Source organism: Micromys minutus, assembly GCF_963924665.1.
Source record: "Micromys minutus genome assembly, chromosome: 1".
NCBI lineage: Eukaryota > Metazoa > Chordata > Mammalia > Rodentia > Muridae > Micromys > Micromys minutus.
This window is the reverse complement of record NC_137969.1, coordinates 110,115,551-110,138,214: the sequence shown is the minus strand read 5'-3', so window position 1 is coordinate 110,138,214 and position 22,664 is coordinate 110,115,551. Positions and strand designations below refer to the sequence as shown.

Sequence of the window (22,664 nt, the reverse complement as noted above, 5' to 3'; positions counted from 1 at the left end):
TGAGCATGGTGGCAGACACCTTTAATCCCAACACTCAAGACGCAAAGGCAGATGGATCTCTGAGTTCTAGGCCAATCTGGTCTATAGACCTGATTGAGTTCAACACAGAGAAACCCTGTCTTGAAAAACCAAGACAGACAGACAGACAGACAGACACACACACACACACACACACACACACACACACAAAGAGAAATGGAATTTTTAGGCAATGCTCTAATCTTACATTAAATATGTGTGTGTGTGTGTGTGTGTGTGTGTTTGTACACACCTGTCATCCCAGTATTCAGGAGCCTTCAGCAAGGAGGAACACACATATACACAGAGACAGACGGAGAGAGACAGAGTGAAACAGAGAGACCCTGTCCTCACCTCTCCAGAAACTTCTCAGTATTACCACAATATAGTATTACCACGGATACAGACTTACTCCACTTGCTTTCTGTCCACTGGATACAAGTTAGCTTTTTAACGGCTCACTGAAGCAAGAATCAAAACACACATGTATGCAGAACTTGATTGTTCTTTTGCTACAGATTAATGCTGAGCAGGTGTTAACTCTTGACCTGTGAGTCAAGATCTGGGCTTTGCAGACTCCTGAGAAGGCCTCAGAAGCTTACCGAGGTAAAAGCTGTCCTACTCAGTCACCCAGAAACTACTGAGAAGAAGAAACAAATGTTCCCAGGTAAAATCTGGAAATCCAGAAGAAAGCAACACTAACCCTGCAGGATGCTGAGCTATGTCCTGCCCCACTCAGATCCATGGGCCAGGGAGCCAGTCCAGAACCTCACTCTGGTGAAATACGGGGAACACTTAAGCTCCTCCCTGTTCCCATTAACTAACAGGTAGGTTATCAGGCTTAGGAAAATTAAAGATGGAACCATTTTGCTATAATAAAAAACACACGGCCAGGGTTCCTCTGCCCACCGCTCCGCAGAGCCCAGCCACATGGCCCAGCTTAGGAAATAGGGAAGACGGCAAGGTTGACACAGCCTTCCCAGTCATGTTCCCTCCTGAGCATCCTGACTCAGACTTTGCCAGAAGCAAATGGGCACCTGCCAGGGATCTGAGCCATGACCTGGAATTTTCCATGGCCTAAAACGGAAGAACAATGGCTAGAAAGACCCATAACACCCAGAATTGTGTTCTGAAGGTAGCAGATGCTTAGTAACCATTTATGGGTGAGGATACATTAGCCTTTCATGAGCAAAGAGCCGATGGGGGGAGGGGGCAGGGCTTGACCGCTCACTTGCCTGTAGCCCCTGATATTCTGGTAGAGGGATGGAAAGTCCCCATTGCACCCTCAGCCCAGGTCATCATGAGGCAGCTCTGGGGTGCACTTTGAGAAGCATCTGAGTATATGGAGCCTAGATAATGCTTGGTGTGATGGTTTGCATATGCTCAGCCCAGGGAATGGCACTATTAGGAGATATGGTCTTGTTGGAGTAGGTGTGTCACTGTAAGCTTGGGCTTCAAGACCCTCATCCTAGCTGCCTGGAAGTCAGTATTCTGCTAGCAGCCTTCCTGGATGCAGCCATGTCCCTGCCTTGATGATAATGGACTGACCCTCTAACCTGTAAGCCAGCCCCAGTTCAATGTTGTCCTTATAAGAGTTGCCTTGGTCATGGTGTCTGTTCATAGCAGTAAAACCCCAACTAAGACACTTGGTGTGTCTCTTCTGTAACCATAAACATGACCAATTCCTGATGGAGTCCAGCCATCAAAGCCATTTGTAACCAGCAACCTAGTGTGACTCAGAGCACAAAGCTAATCTCCATGAATAAAGAACCCCATGACTTATGTTCTACGCATGTGGGGAAGAGCCAGGACTTGCAAGAAAAAATAAACTTGGGATCTTCCACCTGCTTGGTTCTGGGTGGCCTCAATCATTTGCTTGGCCTTTGGAAGGACGGTTGAACTCACCCTTTCCCTGAGCGAGTCTTTCTGCTAACTCCTATGCCGGACTGTTAAAGTCTCTTCTTATACGTCAACTCAGCTTCCTACAGGCTTATACTTTACTTCCAAATACTTGTCTCCATCAGAGTCAAGAAACCTGGCTTCACTTGCATGGACAAGAACTCCACAGTGTGAAGCTGACGCTCATCTATCCCTCAGCCTCATTCCACGCTCAGCTCAGCTCTTCCCAGAAAACACATCAACCAGGCTCTGCTCAGACGACCAGCATCCCACCTCTCAGAATGATGGCTACTGTGACTATCCCACGTACTGGGTGTAACAGGGACTGTGGATGGGGAATGTTTGTTAGTTCCCTGGGCAGGCCTCAGACAGTCAAGACAGCATTTCAAAATGCTCAACAAACAGGTTTGAGTTCCAGCCGCCCTGGTGTCTGGGACACCAGATGTCCTGGTTTGCCTAACCCTAACCCTGGCTGTGATAAAACCCTGATCACAAGCAGTGAGAGGAAAGGGTTGGTTCCATTGCCACAACACAGTTGACCTCTGAGGGAATTCAGGGTAGGAACCCAAGCAGAAACCAGGCTCTTCAGCTATGTTTTTAAGCCTCCCAGGACCATCAGTCTTGGAGCGACATTAACTGCAGTGAACCAGCCCCTCCCATATCAATCAACAATCGAGAATGCCTACAGGCTAGTCTGATGGAGGCAGTTTCTCAAATGTGGTTCTATCTTCCCAGGTGAGTCTAGCTTGTGTCTGGGTAACACAAAGCCAAACAACACTGAAAGCCAAATACTAGCTCCGCAGTGCCTCCACTCCTGGGCCATCAACCTTCCTTCTCCCTTGAAGAACCCAGTCTGCTTAACAAAGTGACCATAGGTAGTAGATTAACAGAAGAAAGGACAGAAAGCTTCATTAACATGTGTGGTGACCTCACCAGGTGATACCCCCATGAGATTTGGAAATAAACTATACTTCCTCATATTCAAAGGGACATCCTCCATATAGCCAAAATGTAGCATGTCCTGTCACTTTGGGCTCAATGGATATTGTGGCTTTATGCTACTTGTCAATCCTTAGGGCCAGTACACCACCCCTGATTTCCTCTGCCAGAAATAAGTGTTCTCTCTCTTGGGATCATTCAGGTAGTTTATTGCTTGTGTTACTTCTGTGCAGGCATACCTGCAATGCTTTTGTGTGTACTTTTATACTGGCTGGTTTGGTGTGCCAATTTGACACAAGCTGGAGTTAACACAGAGAAAAAAGGCCTCCTTTGAGGAAATGCCTCCATGAGATCCAGGCATTTTCTCAATTAGTGATCAAGATGGGAGGGCTCAGCCCATTGTGGGTGGTGCCATCCCTGGGCTGGAAGTCCTGGGTTTTATAAGAAAGTAAGGTGAACGAGCCAGGGGAAGCAAGCCAGTAAGTAACATCCCTCCATGGTCTCTGCATCAGCTCCTGCCTTCAGGTTCCAGCCCAGCTTAAATTCCTGTCCTGACTTTGGTCCTAAGCAGCAGTGTGGAAGTGTAAGCTAAATAAACCCTTTGCTACTCAACGTGCTTCTTGGTCATGAAGTTTTGTGCAGGAATAGAAACCCTGACTAAGACAGCATGCCTGCATGCTTATATGTATATATACCTGCTTGTTTGTGTGTGCACATGCCTGCATTGCATGTGTGATGCAGGTGATTGAACTGAGCCACCAGGCATGCCAAGCAAGCAGTTTACCACCAAGCTATACTTCCAGCTCTATGTCACACTTTCACAAGCACTACTGTGTCTCATATCAGATGAAAACTTCTTCCTACTAAGGTTACCTGACTTCCTAAAAAAAAATACTTCAAGGAATAAGGGAAAGACCCAGTTAAAATGAAACCTTGAATCACAAGCCCAAGGCCAATTTGAGAAACTTGATAGGACCTTATCTCAAAATAAAAGGGGTTTGGGGGAGGCAGGGTGGTCTTAGGCTACAGGGTTAAAATGCCTGCCGAGCATGTAAATGGCCCAGAGTTCAAATCCCAGTAAGTAACACACAATGCACACATGCATATATACACATGCACACAGTGCATACAACACATGTATACATGTGCGCACACACACACACACATGCACATGGAACCCCTGGATCACCCAACACCCAGCTGGAACGTGTCACTATCACCACACCAAATATCTCATAGGTCAAGAAGAATCATCAGGGTTCACTAACATAAAAGAATGATTCCGTTTAAGTTGGATCATAGAAAGTCTGGTCACGTGTAACAACCATGAAATGTTAAAATGATGTGGAAAATGAGTTCTGGGGAAAGATGTGTGCCGCCCCTTGTGTAGGGTGACCCAAATGTGACCTGTGTGGCAGCAGATGAGCTGCTATTGGCTCCCTGGCTCTCTGCTGAGCCTTGTGACTCACTGTTATGTAACTTCTTTGGAAGCTAATAGGCAATACTGTGCCTTCTGTGGGTGGCCATATGGCCTAGGTTTTCATCTCAGTTAAGAGAAGGCAGAAGAGGTGGGGGGCAGGGGAGAAACAGACCTGGTTTCCTTCCTGAATCAGTAGAACAGGCTTCTCCTACCCAGAGGTGAGCAGGACAATGTCTTCTGGCTTTAAGGAACAATAAGGACACTCCTGAGAGCCCAGCTGCAGCAAATGATACAATGACTGCACTTACCAGCCTTGAGTGGTGTTCAACACCTCTGGAACTGCAGCCTTTATCGGGTGTCTGACGTGGGGTTGAGGCTACAACCAATAATCCCTGATCTGCTCAGGACTTCTTTGTCAAAAGCACATTGTTCCTCCATCCAGTGGAGCCCATGCTTAATGAGGATCTAACGGAAGATGATGCTAACACATCCCCCCAGCACCTACTGTGATGATAAATGTGTGCCCAGAAACTATACAGTTTGTGGGAGCAGCTACCCACACACGTGTTCTCAGCAGTGTGCTTAAAGAAATCCAAAAAACACCCTGAGGGTGCAACATATGCGGACTGGTGCACATATATGTGTGCATATGCATGATTATACATACAAAGCACACACACACACATACACACAGTACTAGCAAGCAACATTTCCACTAAGCCCTGTGGCTTGGCTCTAGGAATTCATCTTTCTCATGGAAGGAGGGAAGGTCACATCCTGGTACTGTACTTGTAAAGAATTAAAAAAGAAGCAGAAGCCAAACTAATAAACTACATGACAGCAATAGCAATGAAACTGTCCCCTCAATAGCTACAAAACCAAATAATTTGGTCCATTGGTGCAAGTCATTCCCGTTGATATTCAAAGTGGGAATGAGAGGTGGTTTTAAAAATCCACTCCAGTACCTGCCTTCCACAAGAAGGAAAGATCCAAGGTCTACATCTTATTAGTTGTAAGGTTGAGACACTTTCAGGCTCCTATGTCTACACCCTTTTGGTCCTCAACTTGCTACACAGGACTCTGAGCAGCAAGGTTCACATTCTATGGTTTTTGTTTGTTTGTTTGTTTGTTTGTTTTGTTGTTTTTTGTTATTGTTTAGGTTTTTGGTTTTATATATAGTATTTTAGTTTTCTTTTTTATTTATTTTTTATACAATTCTTTTTTTTAAGATTTATTTATTTTATGTATGTGAGTACACTGTCACTGCCCTCAGACACACCAGAAGAGGGCATCATATCTCATTGTGGATGGTTGTGAGCCACCATGTAGTTGGTGGGAATTGAACTCAGAACCTCAGGAAGAGCAGTCAGTGCTCTTAACCACTGAGCCATCTCTCTGGACCCTGGTTTTGGTTTTCTTGCTGGCTTTGTTTTAACCTTTTTCATTGTTTGATACTCCTGTACATTTATATAGTGAATTGTAGTCATTTTCAACACGTTCTCTCCCCCACCACCTCCTCCCATAGGAATTCTTACTCTCTATTTCCTCCTCTCCTGTCTTTTGTGTGGCCCGCAGAGTTTAGTAAGAGTACATACCCAAGAGGGAGGAGAGTGATGTAGTGGATCAAGGGCAGTTTAGCTGTGGCTACATCATCAAAGAAAATGGCACCCTCCCCTAACAACCAACCACTAACTGCCAATAGTTCACTCAAGAGAAATGCAGCTTTGTGAGCCCCCTTCCCCATCGGTGATGAAAATGTGGCCCAGTCCTGGCAATTCACCGGTATGCTGAGGTTTTCTTTGTCTGTCAATGCCTTCCTTAGCCCAGGCAGATATCAACTCTGCTATGCAGCTAAGGATCGTCTTAATGTCCTGATGCTCTTGCCTCTGCCTCCCTGTAACTGCGGTATACACTTGCTGTTTGTTAGCTTACTGTTGCATGATGTAACAATTTAGGGGCACACCTTGGCATGAGCCCACCAGCTACCCTCTCGACACATTATATTTCACAATACATGCCCCTGCCTTGTCTCTATATCCTTTGAAGGGAGAGGTTAACAAAACCTTTTTATTTTATTTTATTTTTTAGTTTTTTACACAGGTTCAAGTTCAAGCAGCAAAGGACAGGACAAGAACAGATCAGCTCCCTCCAGCTGTGCTTGGGTTTGGGTCACACAAAGTTAGGGTTATAAATAGTCAGCCAGGAGTCTAGCCTCCTCCTCTAAAGTAAGAGTCAGGGACGTATCACTCAAAGAAACACCAGAAGCTCCTAGTGACTAATTCATTACTTTGTGCTTCCAGAACTCCATCTTTTCCTTTGGCCAATGCTAGATTCCTTTTCCTGTGCTAAACACGTGCGTTTGGGTCACCCAGCTGCTCAGAGGACTACAGAATCAGAGAACTAGGGAGTCACATTCATTACCCTACCCACCCAGCCCCACCGCCTGATATCTGTGCTCTGCTTTTGTAATGCTGAGGGCACCAAGTCACACCCCCAGCTTGTCTCTCCCTGGGAAAATGTATTTTTCCCATCATTTCTGTCCTAGCTAGGTTTCTATTGCTGTGGTAACTCCGTGACCAAATGTTATTTGGAGAGGAAAGGGTTTGTTTGGCTTTTACTTTCAGATCACTGAGAGAGGCCAAAGAAAGAGCTCAAGTAGGGCAGGAACTGAAGAGGCCCTGGAAGAATGCTGCTTACTGGGTTGCTCTCCTGGCTTGCCCAAGACCACCTGTCCAGAAGTGGCACCACCCACAGGGAGCTGGGCCTATCTGTATCCTTTCTCTTTACCCGTAATTATAAAGTTTCCCCCTTTTTTTTCTACAATCTTCCAAATGCAGAATTCTACTGGCTACTTGTAACTAATCAGTGCGGGGGGAGGGGGGGAGTTGGAGGTGGGTTTCCATGTGAAATACTGTTCCCCACCATGAAACCCCACATTTCTAGACCTTTACTAATTATAAACAAGAGTTCACTGAACACTGTAGGCAGATGTCTTTGTTACTGCAATTCTGTTTCCTTAGAGTTTCCTAGACATCAGCCCCTCATTTTCCTCCTTGTTAGAGAAAGCCACGTGCCAACTGACAAACTAATCCCATAGCTCATGAGTCTCCTCTCAGGAGACATGGGTTTGGTCCTGATGTGGTTGGTAGTGATTAGGTCTAAGAACGTCGACAAGCAGCTCCACTCTGAGATTCAGTTTCCCGGAGGCATTGTTTAAGAGACAGGTGTGACAGCGCCCCTCCCCCACGCCCCAGGACCTGCCTAAGGATTCTCTTTCCAGTATCCCACAGGGCTTCCTGTCAAAGGCATCAGATCCCCTTCCTAGTCTCCCTTCTCTGCTTTTTGGATAGCTCTCCAGGAAAATGACTTAGCTAAAAGCCCGCTGTAAGATTTAAGTATGGATCTGCAAATGGATGGTGTAGAAAGTCCAGTGGTGGGACCGGCTGCTCCTCCTCCTCCTCCAGTGTCCTTGCTGCTGATTCCTTAATTCAGGTCAGCTACACATTCACACAAGCTTCCTATGTCAGCAAGAGGTGGCCAGGGGCTACTAAGGCAATAAAAACATATCCAGGTCTGCACTTGGGAACTTCCCAGAATTCAGCGTACAGGGGAGGGAGTTGCCTGTGTCTTTTCTCATGGTTATCTGCCCCATAACTATTATGTCCCACCATGGTCCTTAGAGACAGTATAGCAGCACTAGCCATATACCTATTAAACCAACAAACAGAACCATCATCCTTTCCCTAGATCACCCCAGTACAGACGAAGGCAAGCATCAAGTACTTTCTTTCTGTATTTTACACAAATGCTGGCCATGTGATTGGCCTTTTTTACGGAGGGGACTGGGTACCCAACACCTACATCGTCAGCTCACAACTACCTATAACTCTAGTGCCATGAGATTCAATGTCCTCTTCTGGCCTCAACAATCATGGGCACATACGCATTGAAACACATACACGCACAAAATTAAAAATAAAGAATAAATACATCTAAACAATGGCCACACATTGAAGCCAGGAACCAGGAAATTCAATGCAGGGCTCCTGAGGGAGCAGGTATAATTCCACTAGAGACCGAGAGGCTGGAAAGAGCCGGAGTGGGCTCCGGATACACAGGATTCTGGAATCCCCCATGCCCCAGGCTGTCGGTGGAGGCAGCTGCATTCAGTCAGGAAGGAGTGGCTAAAGCTCACTTTCACAGACAAACATAGCATTGTGGTACCCATGGGCCTTAGGGGGAAAGCCAGGCTTTCTGTACTCTAGATGTGAATAGCCCTGCATATTAAATCAGACAAGTGCATCCCTTAGGACTCCCCACTTGTCTCCCAGGACTCTCAGAGAGCAGCAGCATCATGGAGTGTAAACAATTGTCCCTGAAAGTGATGCTGGAGGAAACAGAAGCATTTGCAAACAAGCCATACAGTCTCACTCCTGTTTGTACAAGGCCCTGGCACTAAGGGGGTTGGGGGGGGGAGGAAACCAAGCCAGGATCCCAGCTCACCCTCTATCACCGGTTATTCATCTTCATGTAGGAGAGGAGTAGAGTGCCCAGGGCCATCTCCGAAAAAAGAGCAGTGCAAACGGAGTACTTGGCCTCAATGGAGAGTCTCCCTGTAAACCTCAACTCCAGCACACATGTGTTCACACACTCAAATGCACACTTCACACCTACACCTTCACCACCACCTCTCCCCTCCTCCTCTACTACTATTTCCACACCACCACCCCATCACCACCATCACCACCACACCACACCAGGCACACATGCTCTCTCCTCTCCGACTCTTCCCTACCCCCTCTGAGCTCTGACAAACTGGGGTGTAACAGCCCATGTTCCCTAAGGGAAGTTCCCAAAGGGATATGCTGCTCCAATGGATATCCAGCAGGACTGGAAGATTTCAGGGCATTACAGTCATGCAAATAACAATGACCCTTTAGTTGAGGCTCTGTGCTCTGGGATTGTTAAGCTTCTCCCCTTAGATGGAAATGGAGAAAGGAGGAATTGAGCCTTTTTCTCCCTGGAGTCTTCCACCATGCTCGAAGGAAGCAGCAATGATGTTACCATGAAGCCCAATTTTCCTCGGGTCCAGGATCTGGCTGCCAAGTGTGCTCACATGTTTTTTCAGGATCAAGGGACTAGCTGGGCCACACCTTTAATCCTCCAACTCAGGAGGCAATGGGAGGCAGATAGCCAGGGTTACACAGAGAAACCCTGTCTCAAAGCAAACAAAAAACAAGAATCAAAACAACATCAAGAGGCCTGGCAATGAGCTGGGGATATAGCTCAGTTGATAAAACACTTGCCATGCAAGTATGAGGACCCAAATTGGAATCCTCAGGGCTCATGGAAATAGTCACACACTATGGTGTACTTGTAATCCCATCACTGGGGCTCACTGGCCAGCCAACCTAGGCTGCTTAGAGTATCAGATCAATAGAGAGATTCTGCCTCAAAACACAAAGAGGATAGGACTAAAGTTGGGCTCTGCCCTCCACTTACATACTAGAGGTGAAGTTGAGCTGTTAGCTGCCCTCCTGCGTGTGAACTCTCCTTTGTTTCTTTGCTTCTAAGTCTACGTAAAAGCCCAATCCTTACAGAGCTGATGCTCGGGGAGGGAGGAGGCGTCTATTTTCACGTTCGTTTCCAGTATCTTGGGATGAATTTGGGAAAGTTTCCATAGCACATTTCCTTCTGATTAATAATAGAGTCCTTACTAATACATTGCGAGGGCTGTGTTCAGACCTTGTGAAACCTCCACTAATTAGTTCTGAGACACCAACACCCCAATGTGTACACTTCCATATCACCCCCCTCCCTTGGAGAAAGTGACACACACGAGTAGATTAATCTTGTATGAAGGTAGAGTCCCAGTTGTCTCTTAAAGGTCCCACTTCTTAATCTCTTATTATGGAGATTCAATTTTATCATGTGTTCCCAAGGAAATGAACCATAGCAAAGCTTGGCACTGCGGCACAGGCCAGGCTGAGCTCCCACAGTCCCCTCTCGTCCCCATTCCCCACCTCAACCCTGCCCCACACGCAGCATTGACTTTAAATGTTTCAGGATGAATCCATTCTTGTATGGCTTCTCACCCTCAATAAGGCAGCCATTTGGGTTCTTCTCCACCTTCCAATATTCTTGATATCTGTGTCCCTTCCTGACCCCAAAGATCGGTCACTTGTTACTATCACTAATTGGGGCCTGAGGAGAGAGAATAACTTAAGTTGTACTGACATATATAGATATAGATTAGATATAGTTATAGGTATAGATATGTAGATATATAGAGAGAAAGATAGATATATAGATAGAGATATATAATTTGGGGCATTTTTTTAAAATGTTGTGACTGGCTATGAATAAGTACTGAAAGACTATGGAGTGATGGCTCAACCCCGCGCCACATCTGCGATGACCAAATCGGGATAATTAGCCTTTCCATTGCTTCGCCTCTGATCCATTCTCAGAGGAGGGAACCATCAAACTCTTCCCTTCTGAGTATTTTCAAATATACAACGAACTGTTGAGAAAGCTGGACACTCTCAATCCATTGTATCCTAGGCTGTCACAAGAGCTCAGCACCCCCAGCACAGAGCCGGGTGGTACCTCAGGATGGCCCCACCCACAGAGCTTGCTCTTTCTTGAGATGAATGTGTATATACATGCATTCTCATTATTGATTCATTCCCTGTTTTTAAAGATTTATTTATTTTATTCCTATGAGCACACTGTAGCTGTTTTCAGACACACCAGAAGAGGACATCTGATTCCATTACAGATGGTTGTGAGCCACCATGTGGTTGCTGGGAATTGAACTCAGGACCTCTGAAAGAGCAGTCAGCATTAACTGCTGAACCATCTCTCCAGCTCTCGTTCACTTTAAAAAAATGTATACAAGTGCTTGTCTGTGCGTATGTGTGGCCACATGTACTTAATACTTGCAGGGCCAGGAGAAGATATCAGAGACCCTGGAAGTAGAGGTACAGGTGGATGTGACCTGCCAGGTGGGTGTTAGGAACTAGGTCTTCTGGAAGAGCAGTAAGTGCTCTTAACTGCAGAGCCATCTACCTAGCCCCTCCTGTATATATTCATTCATTGATTTAGGGACAGGGTCTCACTGTGGAGACCTGCAATTCTCAATTTGTGGATGGCAACCCCTTTGTAGGTCGAATAAGCCTTACACAGGCATAGCCTAAGACCATCAGAAAACATAGATAGTTACATTACAACTCATAAGAGTAGGAAAATGACAGTTCTGCAGTAGCAATGGAAATAATTTTATGGTTAGGGATGTCACCTCAGCAGGAGGAATTGTGCTAAAAGGTCAAAGCATTAGGAAGGTTGAGAAGCACTGGCATAGACCAAGCTGACTCTCTCGCCTCAGCCTCTCAAATGCTAGAGTTACGGGCGAACTCTACTGGGCAACATCTACTCTACAAGCACCACATCCTACCCCACTCCACCCCTGCAAGTCCATCTTCCAGGTTCCAACAGGAGGTTTAGACTTAAACACAAGGCAAGAGGTATGCCTAACTAAGCAGTCCCAGATAAGGTGTGGCCATGCCCTTCACTACCATTGTCTGGCTCCAGTTTTTGTAAGGTTTTCACAGCTGTGTGAGATCTCGTCCTGAGGAGACAAGTGACCATTCTGGCTGGCACCACTCAGCCTTTTCCTTCTTCCAACAAGAATTCCTGGGGAAATTCTAATTCTTTGAGGGCCACTGTTTGAGTACAGTAATAGCTGAGGTATTAAGTCTTTAGATCATTCCTCCAGGCCAAGGACACTAGAGTACTGGCTTTGTATGTCCCAAGTCCTGGGCTTCATCCTCAGCAATGTATAAATGTATATGTCCATGTGTATATGCATATATAAACATATATACAATCTTATATTTAATAATAAGATTGGTCTCACTGGATCTCACATACATTGTTTCTTTTCAGTGTATTGTTATAGCCAATTAGAAAAGTCATGCAACAATGTCTTTCATAAAGTAAATAACGATCTAACAAAAAAAATGTCTAGGGGCCAGAGAGATGGCTCAGGTTAAAAGTACTTGCTGCTCTGGCCGAGGACTATATTTGGTTCCCAGCACCCAGATGGGGGTTCACAACCATTCAAAATTCCAGTTCCAGGGGCTCTAACTCCATCTTCTGACTTCTGTGGGCACTATACTCATATGTTGCACATACATTCATACAGGCAAAACACTCCTACATATAAAATAAAAAAAAAAAAATCTTTAACAGCTAAAGAGACATCTACGTTCCCGAAAATATCAAGCACATCTGTGCTCTCCTCAGAACAGGAGTGTGGCTACGCTGAGAACAAGCACTCTTCCTCCCTCTACCCCTGTTACCCTCCAGCTGAGTGATCCTGGCGGCAATTTTCTTTTGCTCTATCCAAACACTAACAGTAACCATAGAAACGACAGCCAGGCGAGCAGACAGAAGCAGAGACACCTGGGAAGTGGGGAGGGGCTGCTCTTTCCAGGTACCAGAACCTGTAATGCATGTAGCAGGAAACTGCAGACAGAATTGTCTACCACATTTGAAGCAGCAGAGGCTGGCGTGAGAAGGGAAGGGTGGGAGGCATTGCTGACACACAGAGGAGCAAAACTAACTCTAAGAAAACACAGCCCAGGTACCCAAGACCAGCTCTGGTCTTCCATGAGATGTCCCACATCCGCATCAGTCTCAGGAGCACAGTGAGGACTTTCTTTCTGCTGCCCCCTCCCCCACATCAATGAAGCCATTATGGTGGTTCCTCAGTATCTTGGACACTGGTTCTGCCATCCTGGAGGATACTGAAATCTTTGGGTCCTCAAACCCCTTTTGTAAAAGCACAGTGTTCACACAGGACCTACACACATTACTTACGTACTTTAAATCCCAGCTAGAGGTAAGGACTGCATAAACCCTTGTCCTACTGCACTGGCTGGGGGATGACAGGGTTTGTATGTGTTAGGCACAGGTGTGGTTCCTTTTTATGGATAATTTCAACCTATCATTTATGATCGGAGCATGCAGAATCCACAGACCGTGCAGTCTGACTGTACTGAGTTTGGAAGCAAAGACAAAATGACAAGCTTGACTTAGATAACCTTCCCTTTTGGGGGAGGACAAAGGGAAGGAGGGAAAGGAAGGAGGGAGGGAAGAAAACTTTTAAGTGCTATTTTCTAAATCTGGCAGGAAATATGAAAGACATTTCGAAAGCACCACTGGGGACTTGGTAGACTACTTGCCTGGCATTGACAGAGGCCTGTGTGTTCTATCTCCCAGCCTTGCATAAAGCCAGGCATGGTAGTGCATGCCTGGAATCCCAGACAGGAGGTAGACACAAGACATAAGAAGCTCAAAGCCATCTTCAGCTACGCAGTTGAGTTCAAGGCCAACCTGGGATAAGCAAGCTGAGGTCTCAAAAAGAAATACTTTTAAGTGAAAAATAAAATAAGGACCATTCAACCCAGGCATGAATGGTGACTCACATCTGTAATCCCACCCAGTACCTAGGAGGCTGAAGCAGGGGGATTGCCACAAGTTCGGACTATAAGACACTGTCTTAACTACTACCCTTCCCCATTTAAAAAGAAAAATCATATGTATAAACTAGCTAGAGAACCAGTCACATGAGAGATAGCGAGAAATGAATGTTTATTTGAGCCATACAGTGAGTGGGGACAACAGGCCCGGTTTTACATAATGCCCCACGTGCCTTTGCTCCATTTCAGTGGTCAGATAAACCAGGCTCAGAACAATGAGTACTGGGTAAGATTGGTGAGAAGGCTCAGCAGGTAAATCTACTTACTATGAATGCCTGGCATTGAAGGTGGACGCAGAGACCTAACCCCTGCACACGATAAGAATTGTGAAAGGGCTGGTGCGATGAACCAGTGAGTTAAGGTGCTCACTGCACAAGCCTAGAGACCTGAGTTCAATCCCCGGAACCCACCTAACAGTAGAAAGGGAGGCCAGTTCCATAAAGTTGTCCTCTGACCTCTACACACACACCATATTAACATCGTTTTTTAATTTTTTAAAACAAACACTTCTCCCAGAGACACACAGTAGTGGCCCACAACCAGTTCCTGTAACTGGTTACTTTAGTCATACACACAGCACCTCGTATGACAAGGGCTCCTTCCTCAGTCACAGCTACCAAGTATGTCACAATAGGCCTGAGTACTAAGCACACTTTTCACTTCCTCTTTCATCAGCAGCCTCCCAGGTAACAGAATGCCCAACTCCACTTACTTTCTCCCTCTAAGCTACACCTCTGCGGAATCATCCGTTCCCAAAGCCCCACATATCCCACAATCGATCATCTAAGTGCACCCAATATCAGTTCGATGCATGCACACTTCAGTCTTCCTAACCTGTAAACAGAGTCATTTCTCCCATTTACAAAATGCCCAAGGGCTTCCTCAATTCTATACCTAACTGGTAAACCAAAAAATTATTTCCTGCTGTGCACAGAGCAGGAACCCAGAGAATACAATCACTTCTTTTTTTTTTTTTTTTCAGTGTTAAGATAGGAAGAGATCCAAAAGAAACTCCAGGGAAGAACTGGAAATGCAGGGTCTGCCAGGATTCCAGACTCCCTCCCCTCGTGTCCAAGTATGCCCTTGTCATTATCTGAAGCCCACATGATCCCTGGTGTGGCAACAATGGCCGGAGACGTCAGTTCTCACCTCTGTCCCAGCGGTGCTAAAGCAACCACAGCTGCCAGGAAAGGGTGGACTGCTCCAGGTCCTTAGCTAAGGATGCCAAGAGCGTTGAGGCAAAATTCCATGTAAGCAAAGGTCAGAGGTCAAGGAAAGCCTCCAGCTTTCCTCACTGCCCCAGGGTGGATAAAGCTTCTGTTCCCATGGGTCTTCACAGCTACCTCCAAACATGGGGACTTGGAGCATGACAGCAAGTGATATCTCATTCCACATAAGGCAGCCGGTATTTTTTGGCACAGTTCACCTGCACTGTGATTACTCACAGAGGGAGGCCCCTCTGTTTCCAATAGCAGAGTGTTACCCTTATTCCAGTGTCTACCTGGTCCAGTATTACAACCACAGGCTAGGTGGAAATTGTGTGTCTCCAGTACCACGCAGGAATCTCCATTTTAAAGGGCTCCCCAGGTAATACCAATGCACAGTAAAGTTAGAAGCAGAATACCACACCTGGCACAGAAATGCTGGGTTGATAGATGTGTCTTGTCCCTAACCTGTAATTCCCGAGATCACATGTCTACACAATGAAAAGGTCCTCCACATTCACTGGTCATCCTACAGGTATTTGCGGCTGACTGCTAGATGACTTGGTATCTGGCACGGGTAAAGAGGACAGACTGAAGCTCAGCCCTGGAAGAGCCGCCTTCCAACAGAGGGACAAGGAGCAGCTATGAGACTCATCAGCTTCGAGAGTGTCACCACGAACAGAAAGAGAAGAGACACAGAAAGACCCGGAGCTGGAAGAGGAACTTTGGTGGAATGAGAGGTCTAGAAAAGTCGCTCCTTCAAAATAACGCTCGAGCTGGAGCTGTAGAGAAAGAGTTAGCCAATCAAATGGAGGAGAGAAAGCAGTCCAGCCATTCAGAGGGGGGGAGAGAGAGCAGTCCAGCCATTCAGAGGGGGGAGAGAGAGCTGTCCAGCCAATCAAAGGGAGGAGAGGAAGCAGTTAAGCCATTCAGAGGGAGGAGAGAGAGCAGTCTAGACAAATGTCCAGAGCTAGTGCAAAGAGCCAGAGTCCGATAAGTGACTGGGAAATTCCAGGAGCACAACAGAGGCCTTGGTCTTGGAGGGAGGTGCGTCCAAGAGAGCTCAAATGCCAAAAGACATACAAGGCATAGTGGAGACTCCCTCACCTTCACCTTTCCCATGGTCCAGGGTGGGCCTGGCCGGCAGCCATAGCATTACCTAAGGAAAGAGGGCGCTGCAGGAGGACAATGTTTGGGCGGGTTCTGACTGACCCAAGACTAACTGGGAAGAGATACGCTCTGGACTAAACGGTGTGAACCAAGCTATACTCCAGGCCTCCTCAAAGCAAGCAACCTCTAGGCACCTGTAGTCCAGGGCCTTGCAGGAACAACATTGAAGGAAACTGACCAAACGCAGTGTGTCAGGTGCCAGCTCGTCTGGCAGTATCTCCGTCAAATGAAATGCAAATATACTCCCTGACCAGCTCTAGGTCCATGCATTATGCCACAAACACATTAGTGTGTACAAAACGGCAGCACCTCAAGATGATCCATTCCATGTCTGTGCAGGATGGGAAACAGCCGAAATGTTGAGTAATAATAATAATAATAATAATAATAATAATAAATAATAATAATAATAATGATAATGATGCATTTTCATTTCACTTATACAGTGAGGTCCTATATAGCCCAAAACATGACTAGTGATACAGTCACATTCTAAATATATGTATGTGTGTTTAGGTGCAGTGTGTATGTTTGTATATAACAAGTATATTGCATACACATATATGTGCATTCAGTCATCCTTATCAGCAGGTGAGTGTGGTCCCAGAATCCCCATAAGTACAAAAGCTCAGGGATACTCAAGTTCCTTATGTAAAGCAGCTGAGCATTTGTGTGTAACCTACATTATCGTCCCAGCTTTTAACCCATTAGCGCAGAGAAGCTAATGGGACAGAAGGCTGGATGTGGTTATCTCACTACACTGCTTAGGGAGTAATGACAAATGAAACATCTGTATCTGTTCAGTAGAGGTTCGGTTTTTCTTTGTTTTTCAAGTAGTTTTGATTCGTGGTTGGTTGAATACACAAATGCAGAACTCACAAATGTGGAGGGCCAGCTGATTATGTAGCTATATGATACAGTGAGATTCTATGTAATATTAAATGCTTTTAACAGATAGGTATAGATATACAAGCTAACACTGTCAAATGATAGACAGTGGACTTCCAGTGACATGAATCAGACTTTACCAATCACCCAAAAAAAATGACAATGCAGCCTTGCCACGGTGACACGGGCCTTTAATCCCAGCACCCAGGAGGCAGAGGCTTACAGGTCTCTGAGTTCAAGGCTAGCCTGGTCCACAGAGTAAGTTCTTACATGGATATTTACTACTATATCCAGAAAATTCTTGATAGAAGACATTGAAAAAATTGTAAGATTGATTCCCTCAGAATAGGGTCTACTTACTCTATACGGTTTGAAATTTGTGCCACGTACATACATAACCTGTTCAAACTAACTGGATACAATTCCAATTTTAAGCAAACACATTCTAGTAAGTACAACAGTGTATGGGACTGAGAGCCTTGAAGACACACAAAGGGGTGCTGGGAGGTGAAAAGCAGAGATATGAGATTCAGGGGGTGCTAACAGATGGCCAGTCTTGAAAACTGCACAAGTCTTAATCCAACTACATGAACAATGGTGCTCCTGACAGAAGCTTGAACGTAAGGACCAAGAGTCTCTGCAACATAACCCAATGGTGTGTTACTTATAGCTCATGGAGTTCGTCTGTGTGCGTGTTTGTGTGTGTGTGTGTGTGTGTGTGTGTGTGTGTGTGTGTGTGCTCTACCCACTGAGCAATCTTGATGGTTTCATGAATGCCTTGCAGGACACAAGGCTGGCTGGGCTCATTAGAGGCCAGTGAGGCCAGTGTCTCTGGTTCCCTGCTATAACAATGAATGACAATGAAGGATGAACCCACCGGGGTGAGCCAGGACCCAGAAAGGGTGACAAAGAGGGAAAGATTCAGGAGAGGACATTGACATTGTGGGAGAGGCAATTCCAAAGGGTGGGATAGAAAGCAACACAGGATGGCCGTGCATGTGCACGCTCACACACACACACACACACAGAGAGAGAGAGAGAGAGAGACAGAGAGAGAGAGAGAGAGAGAGAGAGAGAGAGAGAGAGAGAGAGAGTGCAATCTCTGACAGAAAGAAAGGGAATGTGAGCAGGCTTAGGAGGTGGCAGAAGAAAGGACTGGAGAGGCTCTGGATGGTCTCTAGCTGTACGGTCTGGGTAGCTGGAACTCTGGCTCTCTGAATCTGAGTACCCTCGTTTGGAAAACCAGCCAGATGTCTACCTTAGACACTTGTCTTCATTCACATTAAAATACGCAACAATCTACCACGCTGGCTGGCCCACAAGAGGTTCCTGGTTATAGGCAGCCCTAAATGGCACACCAACTGTGTGTGGCAGAAATATCTCCAGCAGAAATGCCACTGAGGCAGTGTCACTGCCCTGGAAAGATTGGACATAGTCTAATGAAACCCCTCTCACCATGTCTATCAGACTATTAAAACAATGGACCCCAAGAAAGTGGAATCCCCACCCCACCCCCCCAGGAATCTCATGCTGGGAGAAGAGAAAGTTTAAAGCTCAGGTCAGCCAGAGGGGAACCTTTCCTCCAGGAAAGTGATTTGTAATTTGTCAACCCACCTGGCTGGAGAGTTGGAGCCAAAACAACAAGGAATGGACCACACCTTAGCACGAACTACTCAGCCGTGTGTAATTCTGAGCCTCTATTTAAACCTCTATAGACAAGGTCTCACTTGAAGACCTTGGAAACAGACTTGGAGAGTTGCTGGGTCCCTCTCGTCCCTCTTCTCAGTGTTGAATAAATCTCCTTTTCTGGTATTAATTTGTCTGTCTTAATGGGCTTATGAAGAACAGGTGGCTGAACCTGGCTTGCTGAACACAGACTGTGGCCCAAGTCTAGTAGCAGTAGGACTTTGGAGGAAGTTTCTGGAAACGAAAGGAAGACGTGTGCAACGCCACCAGCTCAATTTTATTTATCTGGTGCCTTCTCCTTACCAGACATGGACTCAGCCACAGGTCAGTCATTAAGGGAAGGCTCTTTTCAGTCCCCAGTAAACGCTAACATGCACAAACCTCCAACAGCCAAGACCAGCCTGATAACTGTTTGGGGTTTTCCACTTCCTGTGTTATGTGTGCAAAACGTCTTAACCATGACTGTGGAGTCAGTCAGGAGTGGCGTCGAAGGTACAATCGAAAGAAGCCTCATAAGCCTTTCGATGAAGTCTTAACACCCGCGCAACCATTTCTAAACTCAGCTCGGTGCGTCTACATTTTCCATAATCACGGGCTACCTTGAGTCACTGGCAAAGAAACTCAAGAGGAAAAGAAGAAAGCCTATAGCCCACCGCGAAGGGATGAACCCTGGGCTATCCCCTTGTCACACTGAGTAAACCCGGTTAATGGAGCCTCCCACGCTTCACTCTGAAGAGGAACTCACATCAGCCTTGTCCGTGCAAAACAAGAACTTATATCTCCAGTGCTGAGAGTTGAAAAACCAGATGTCTGTGCATGCCAGACAGGTGTTCTACCATGTTGCTACACCCCATGTCCTCACACAGACATCATCATTATTGTCATCATCATCATCACAGAAGTATCCAGAAAAGTATAACAATGGTCTACATCCCTAAACACGTCGGTGGCCACAGGCTGGAGGTATAGTTCACTTAATGGAGTACGTGCCTAGCCTGCAAGAAGCCCTGAGTCTGATGATCCCCAGAACCAATAAACTAGGTGTGAAATCTCAGCACTGAGGAAATAGTCAGGAGAGTCAGAAATTCAAGGTCATCCTCAGCTAAACAGGGAGTTGGAGGCCCGCCTAGGATACAGGAGACCCCACCTCAAACAATAATGACAGTAAGTACCAGAGACCATCAGAACATAAAAGCATCCTTGTTCTGTAATCGGCACTCCCCTGTTCTGGGCTTGCTCCATGGGTCTGCCCTGCAGAGATGTCACCAGAGAAGGAAGGAGAATACTTCAAAAAGCATTTAAGTAGGACCAGACCTGAGCCTCTATAGCATAGATGGGGCTCAAGAGGGACACATGTTATAAAAATTGCCCTAATATATTTTATACTATGGCTTGTTTATCACCTACTTGACACACAAATCCAATGTAAATAAGGGAGCTATCTACCCGAAATAAACCTGCCACAAGACAGAAAAGAAACATTGGCCAAAAGTTAATAGAATTCAGTTCAAAACTAAAGAAACCAGGCTCCAAAAGCCAGAAGCTTAATACAATTAATGAGTAAAGGAAAGACCGGTAGCCCCCACTTAAAAATTTCTCCAGCCTAGTTTTCTCTGTAACTCTGATTTCCAAGGGTGGGTAGTGAAACGTCTGGGTGTAGCCAAGTGTGGTTGTCTTAGGTATGGGAGAGAGCTGCTGATGGACAGACTTGCTCAAGACATTTGTTTGAGCACAGAAGAACCCTCAGTCTGCTTGTAAACAAAATGTCTCGGGAATATTCCTGAGGCAAAATACGGAGGTGCCATCGCAGGTTTCCAAAGGAAATTGCAGCGTCTGGCCTCCCCCCCCCCCCACACACACACACAAAGCATCCTTGCCTCTGAAACCACAATTCCCATCCCCTAAGAACACAAGGTATATTATTTTCAGCTGGAGTAGAAACCTACTCCTGGGAGACTGTGCCCAAAGGTTAAATTACGATCTTTACTAGCCTCTGACACAGATGAGAATGTTCTGATAGACCCGCCCACTCTCACTTCCAACGTCTCGCTTGCTTCCAGAGCAAAGGAGAGAATTCGGGCCAGCTGCCAAGTCTCACACTAAACTCACTTACAGTGGAGGGAAACAAACGACCCGAACTGGGTGCCACAGCTGCTCACAACAGGTACACGCAGGAAAACCCCTGCCACGTGTGCGGCCTTTTATTCAAGGGTTCCTGGCCACGCGCTCTCCTCTTCCAGACGCACGCGCACCAACACACCAGAGCACTAACACATTCAGCTGGGTACCGAGTTTCTCTCCCGGAACAGCAACCCGTCTTCTGCATCTGATCCATATGATTTCTACACCTAGAACCCAAGCCTCCGCACCACACACGTGGGGGATGCGCTTCCAACTGGTACCAGGAGCGAAGCGTGGAGGTGGGGAAAGCCACCGACTGGGAAGGGGAAAGCTGGGAGTAATAGGCTTGGGTCTGGGATTCCTGGGGTGTCTGCAATTGCCGAGGGAGCGAGGCGAAGACCCAGGCTAAAGAAGAGAGGGCTGGGGGAGGGGTCGCTCACCCAGGGTTTTGACAGCGATCTGCCTAGTGAGCGGCGGCGGCAGGTTGATGCACACCAAGTCCACATCCTGGTGCAGCAGCACCTCGTCGATGCGGCTGGTGTAGAAAGGAACGCTCATCTCTTTGGCCAGCTCCTCGGCTTCTTCCTGAGTGCGGCCCCACAGCGCCTTCACCGCGAAGCCCTCATCTTTCAGCAGCGGGATGATGACTCGGGCGGTGAGGCTGGTGCCGAACACGCCCACCCCGGGAAGCATGGCTGCTCAGGTCCGCCCGGTTCTGCTTCTGCCGGGATCTCCAGTCGAACACCGGCGCGCACGCCTCTCCAGCCAGTCCCGCAGTCCCCGGCTCCTGCAGCCGACCTCGCTGTGCTGTGCCAGCCGCCGAGCCCCGGGCAAGGCGCCCGCGTGCGGCGCCGTGACAGCGCACGGAACCACAGACCCTGCAGGCTCCGGGAGCCTCAGCGCACTGACTGCTGCAGTGCCCGCCACTCGGGGCTCCTGTCCTTCTCGGAGACAGCGGCAGGGACTCCACCAGGACGCACGAGGCCCCGAAGCCCCGTGGAGCCCGGGCTCAGGCAGCGCTCCCGCGCCGACCGGCTCCGTGCGCCCTGCCAAGGCCGCCCCATGGCCGGCTCATCCCCGCAGTTTCTCTCCCGGGTGGCGCTCCCCCTTCACCACCCTCTCTGGGCTGCGGATCTCCTTTTTCCCGGGTCCTTGGTACCGAATGGAACCCAAAGGCCACCCGGAGGCCGATTAATGATGAGACTCGTAGTGTACCAGGCGCCGATCTCGAGCTGTAGCACCGCAGTGGCGGCCACCACCCGGCGCCAGACTCCTCATTCTGCTGCCATATTCGCTCGCTCGCAGCGCGCCTTGGGCGGCCTCGGCCCCGCTCCGGCTCCGGCTCCGGTATCCCGCGGGCACGAGGGCGGAGTTGGCGACTTTGACTGTCAGCGGCCCGGGTTCCTGCACCGCCCTTGCGGTAGCGCCGCGCTCCATTGGCCGCCAAGCGTCGCCCCCGCCCTTGTCTCCGCCGCCCAGGGCTCTCGTTGAGCTCAACGCCCGGCCCCTGGAACCCGCTTTGACTCCTCCCCGGCCCCGCCTGGCTCGCCTGCTGCCTCCGGGTGGCTTCCCTTTCTCTGCGCTCTCCGCCTCCGCCGCTGCCGCGGCCGCCGCCTCCTCCTCCGTGTGCTCCAAGCTCCGCCCAAGCAAGCAAATAAATCTATCAAAGCAGGGCGCGCCCTTAATGGGCTAGGACTGGATCCCATTGGAAAAGATTGGCGGATGCTAGGATCCCGGGAAGCCCGGAGGACCCTACGAGGTGTGAGTAGCGTG

General features: G+C 47.6%; 1 protein-coding gene across 1 annotated transcript in view; it reads right to left on the bottom strand.

The window, feature by feature from the left end:
* The window catches only part of GFOD1 (Gfo/Idh/MocA-like oxidoreductase domain containing 1), a 97,270-nt gene extending 75,038 nt beyond the window's left edge, over positions 1–22,232 (bottom strand). The window contains exon 1 of the mRNA XM_080934675.1: positions 21,332–22,232. Coding sequence (XP_080790801.1) covers positions 21,332–21,584 — 253 coding nt within the window. The 5' untranslated portion in view covers positions 21,585–22,232. The remainder of the gene's footprint in view (positions 1–21,331) is intronic.
* Between the last annotated feature and the right edge of the window lie 432 nt (positions 22,233–22,664).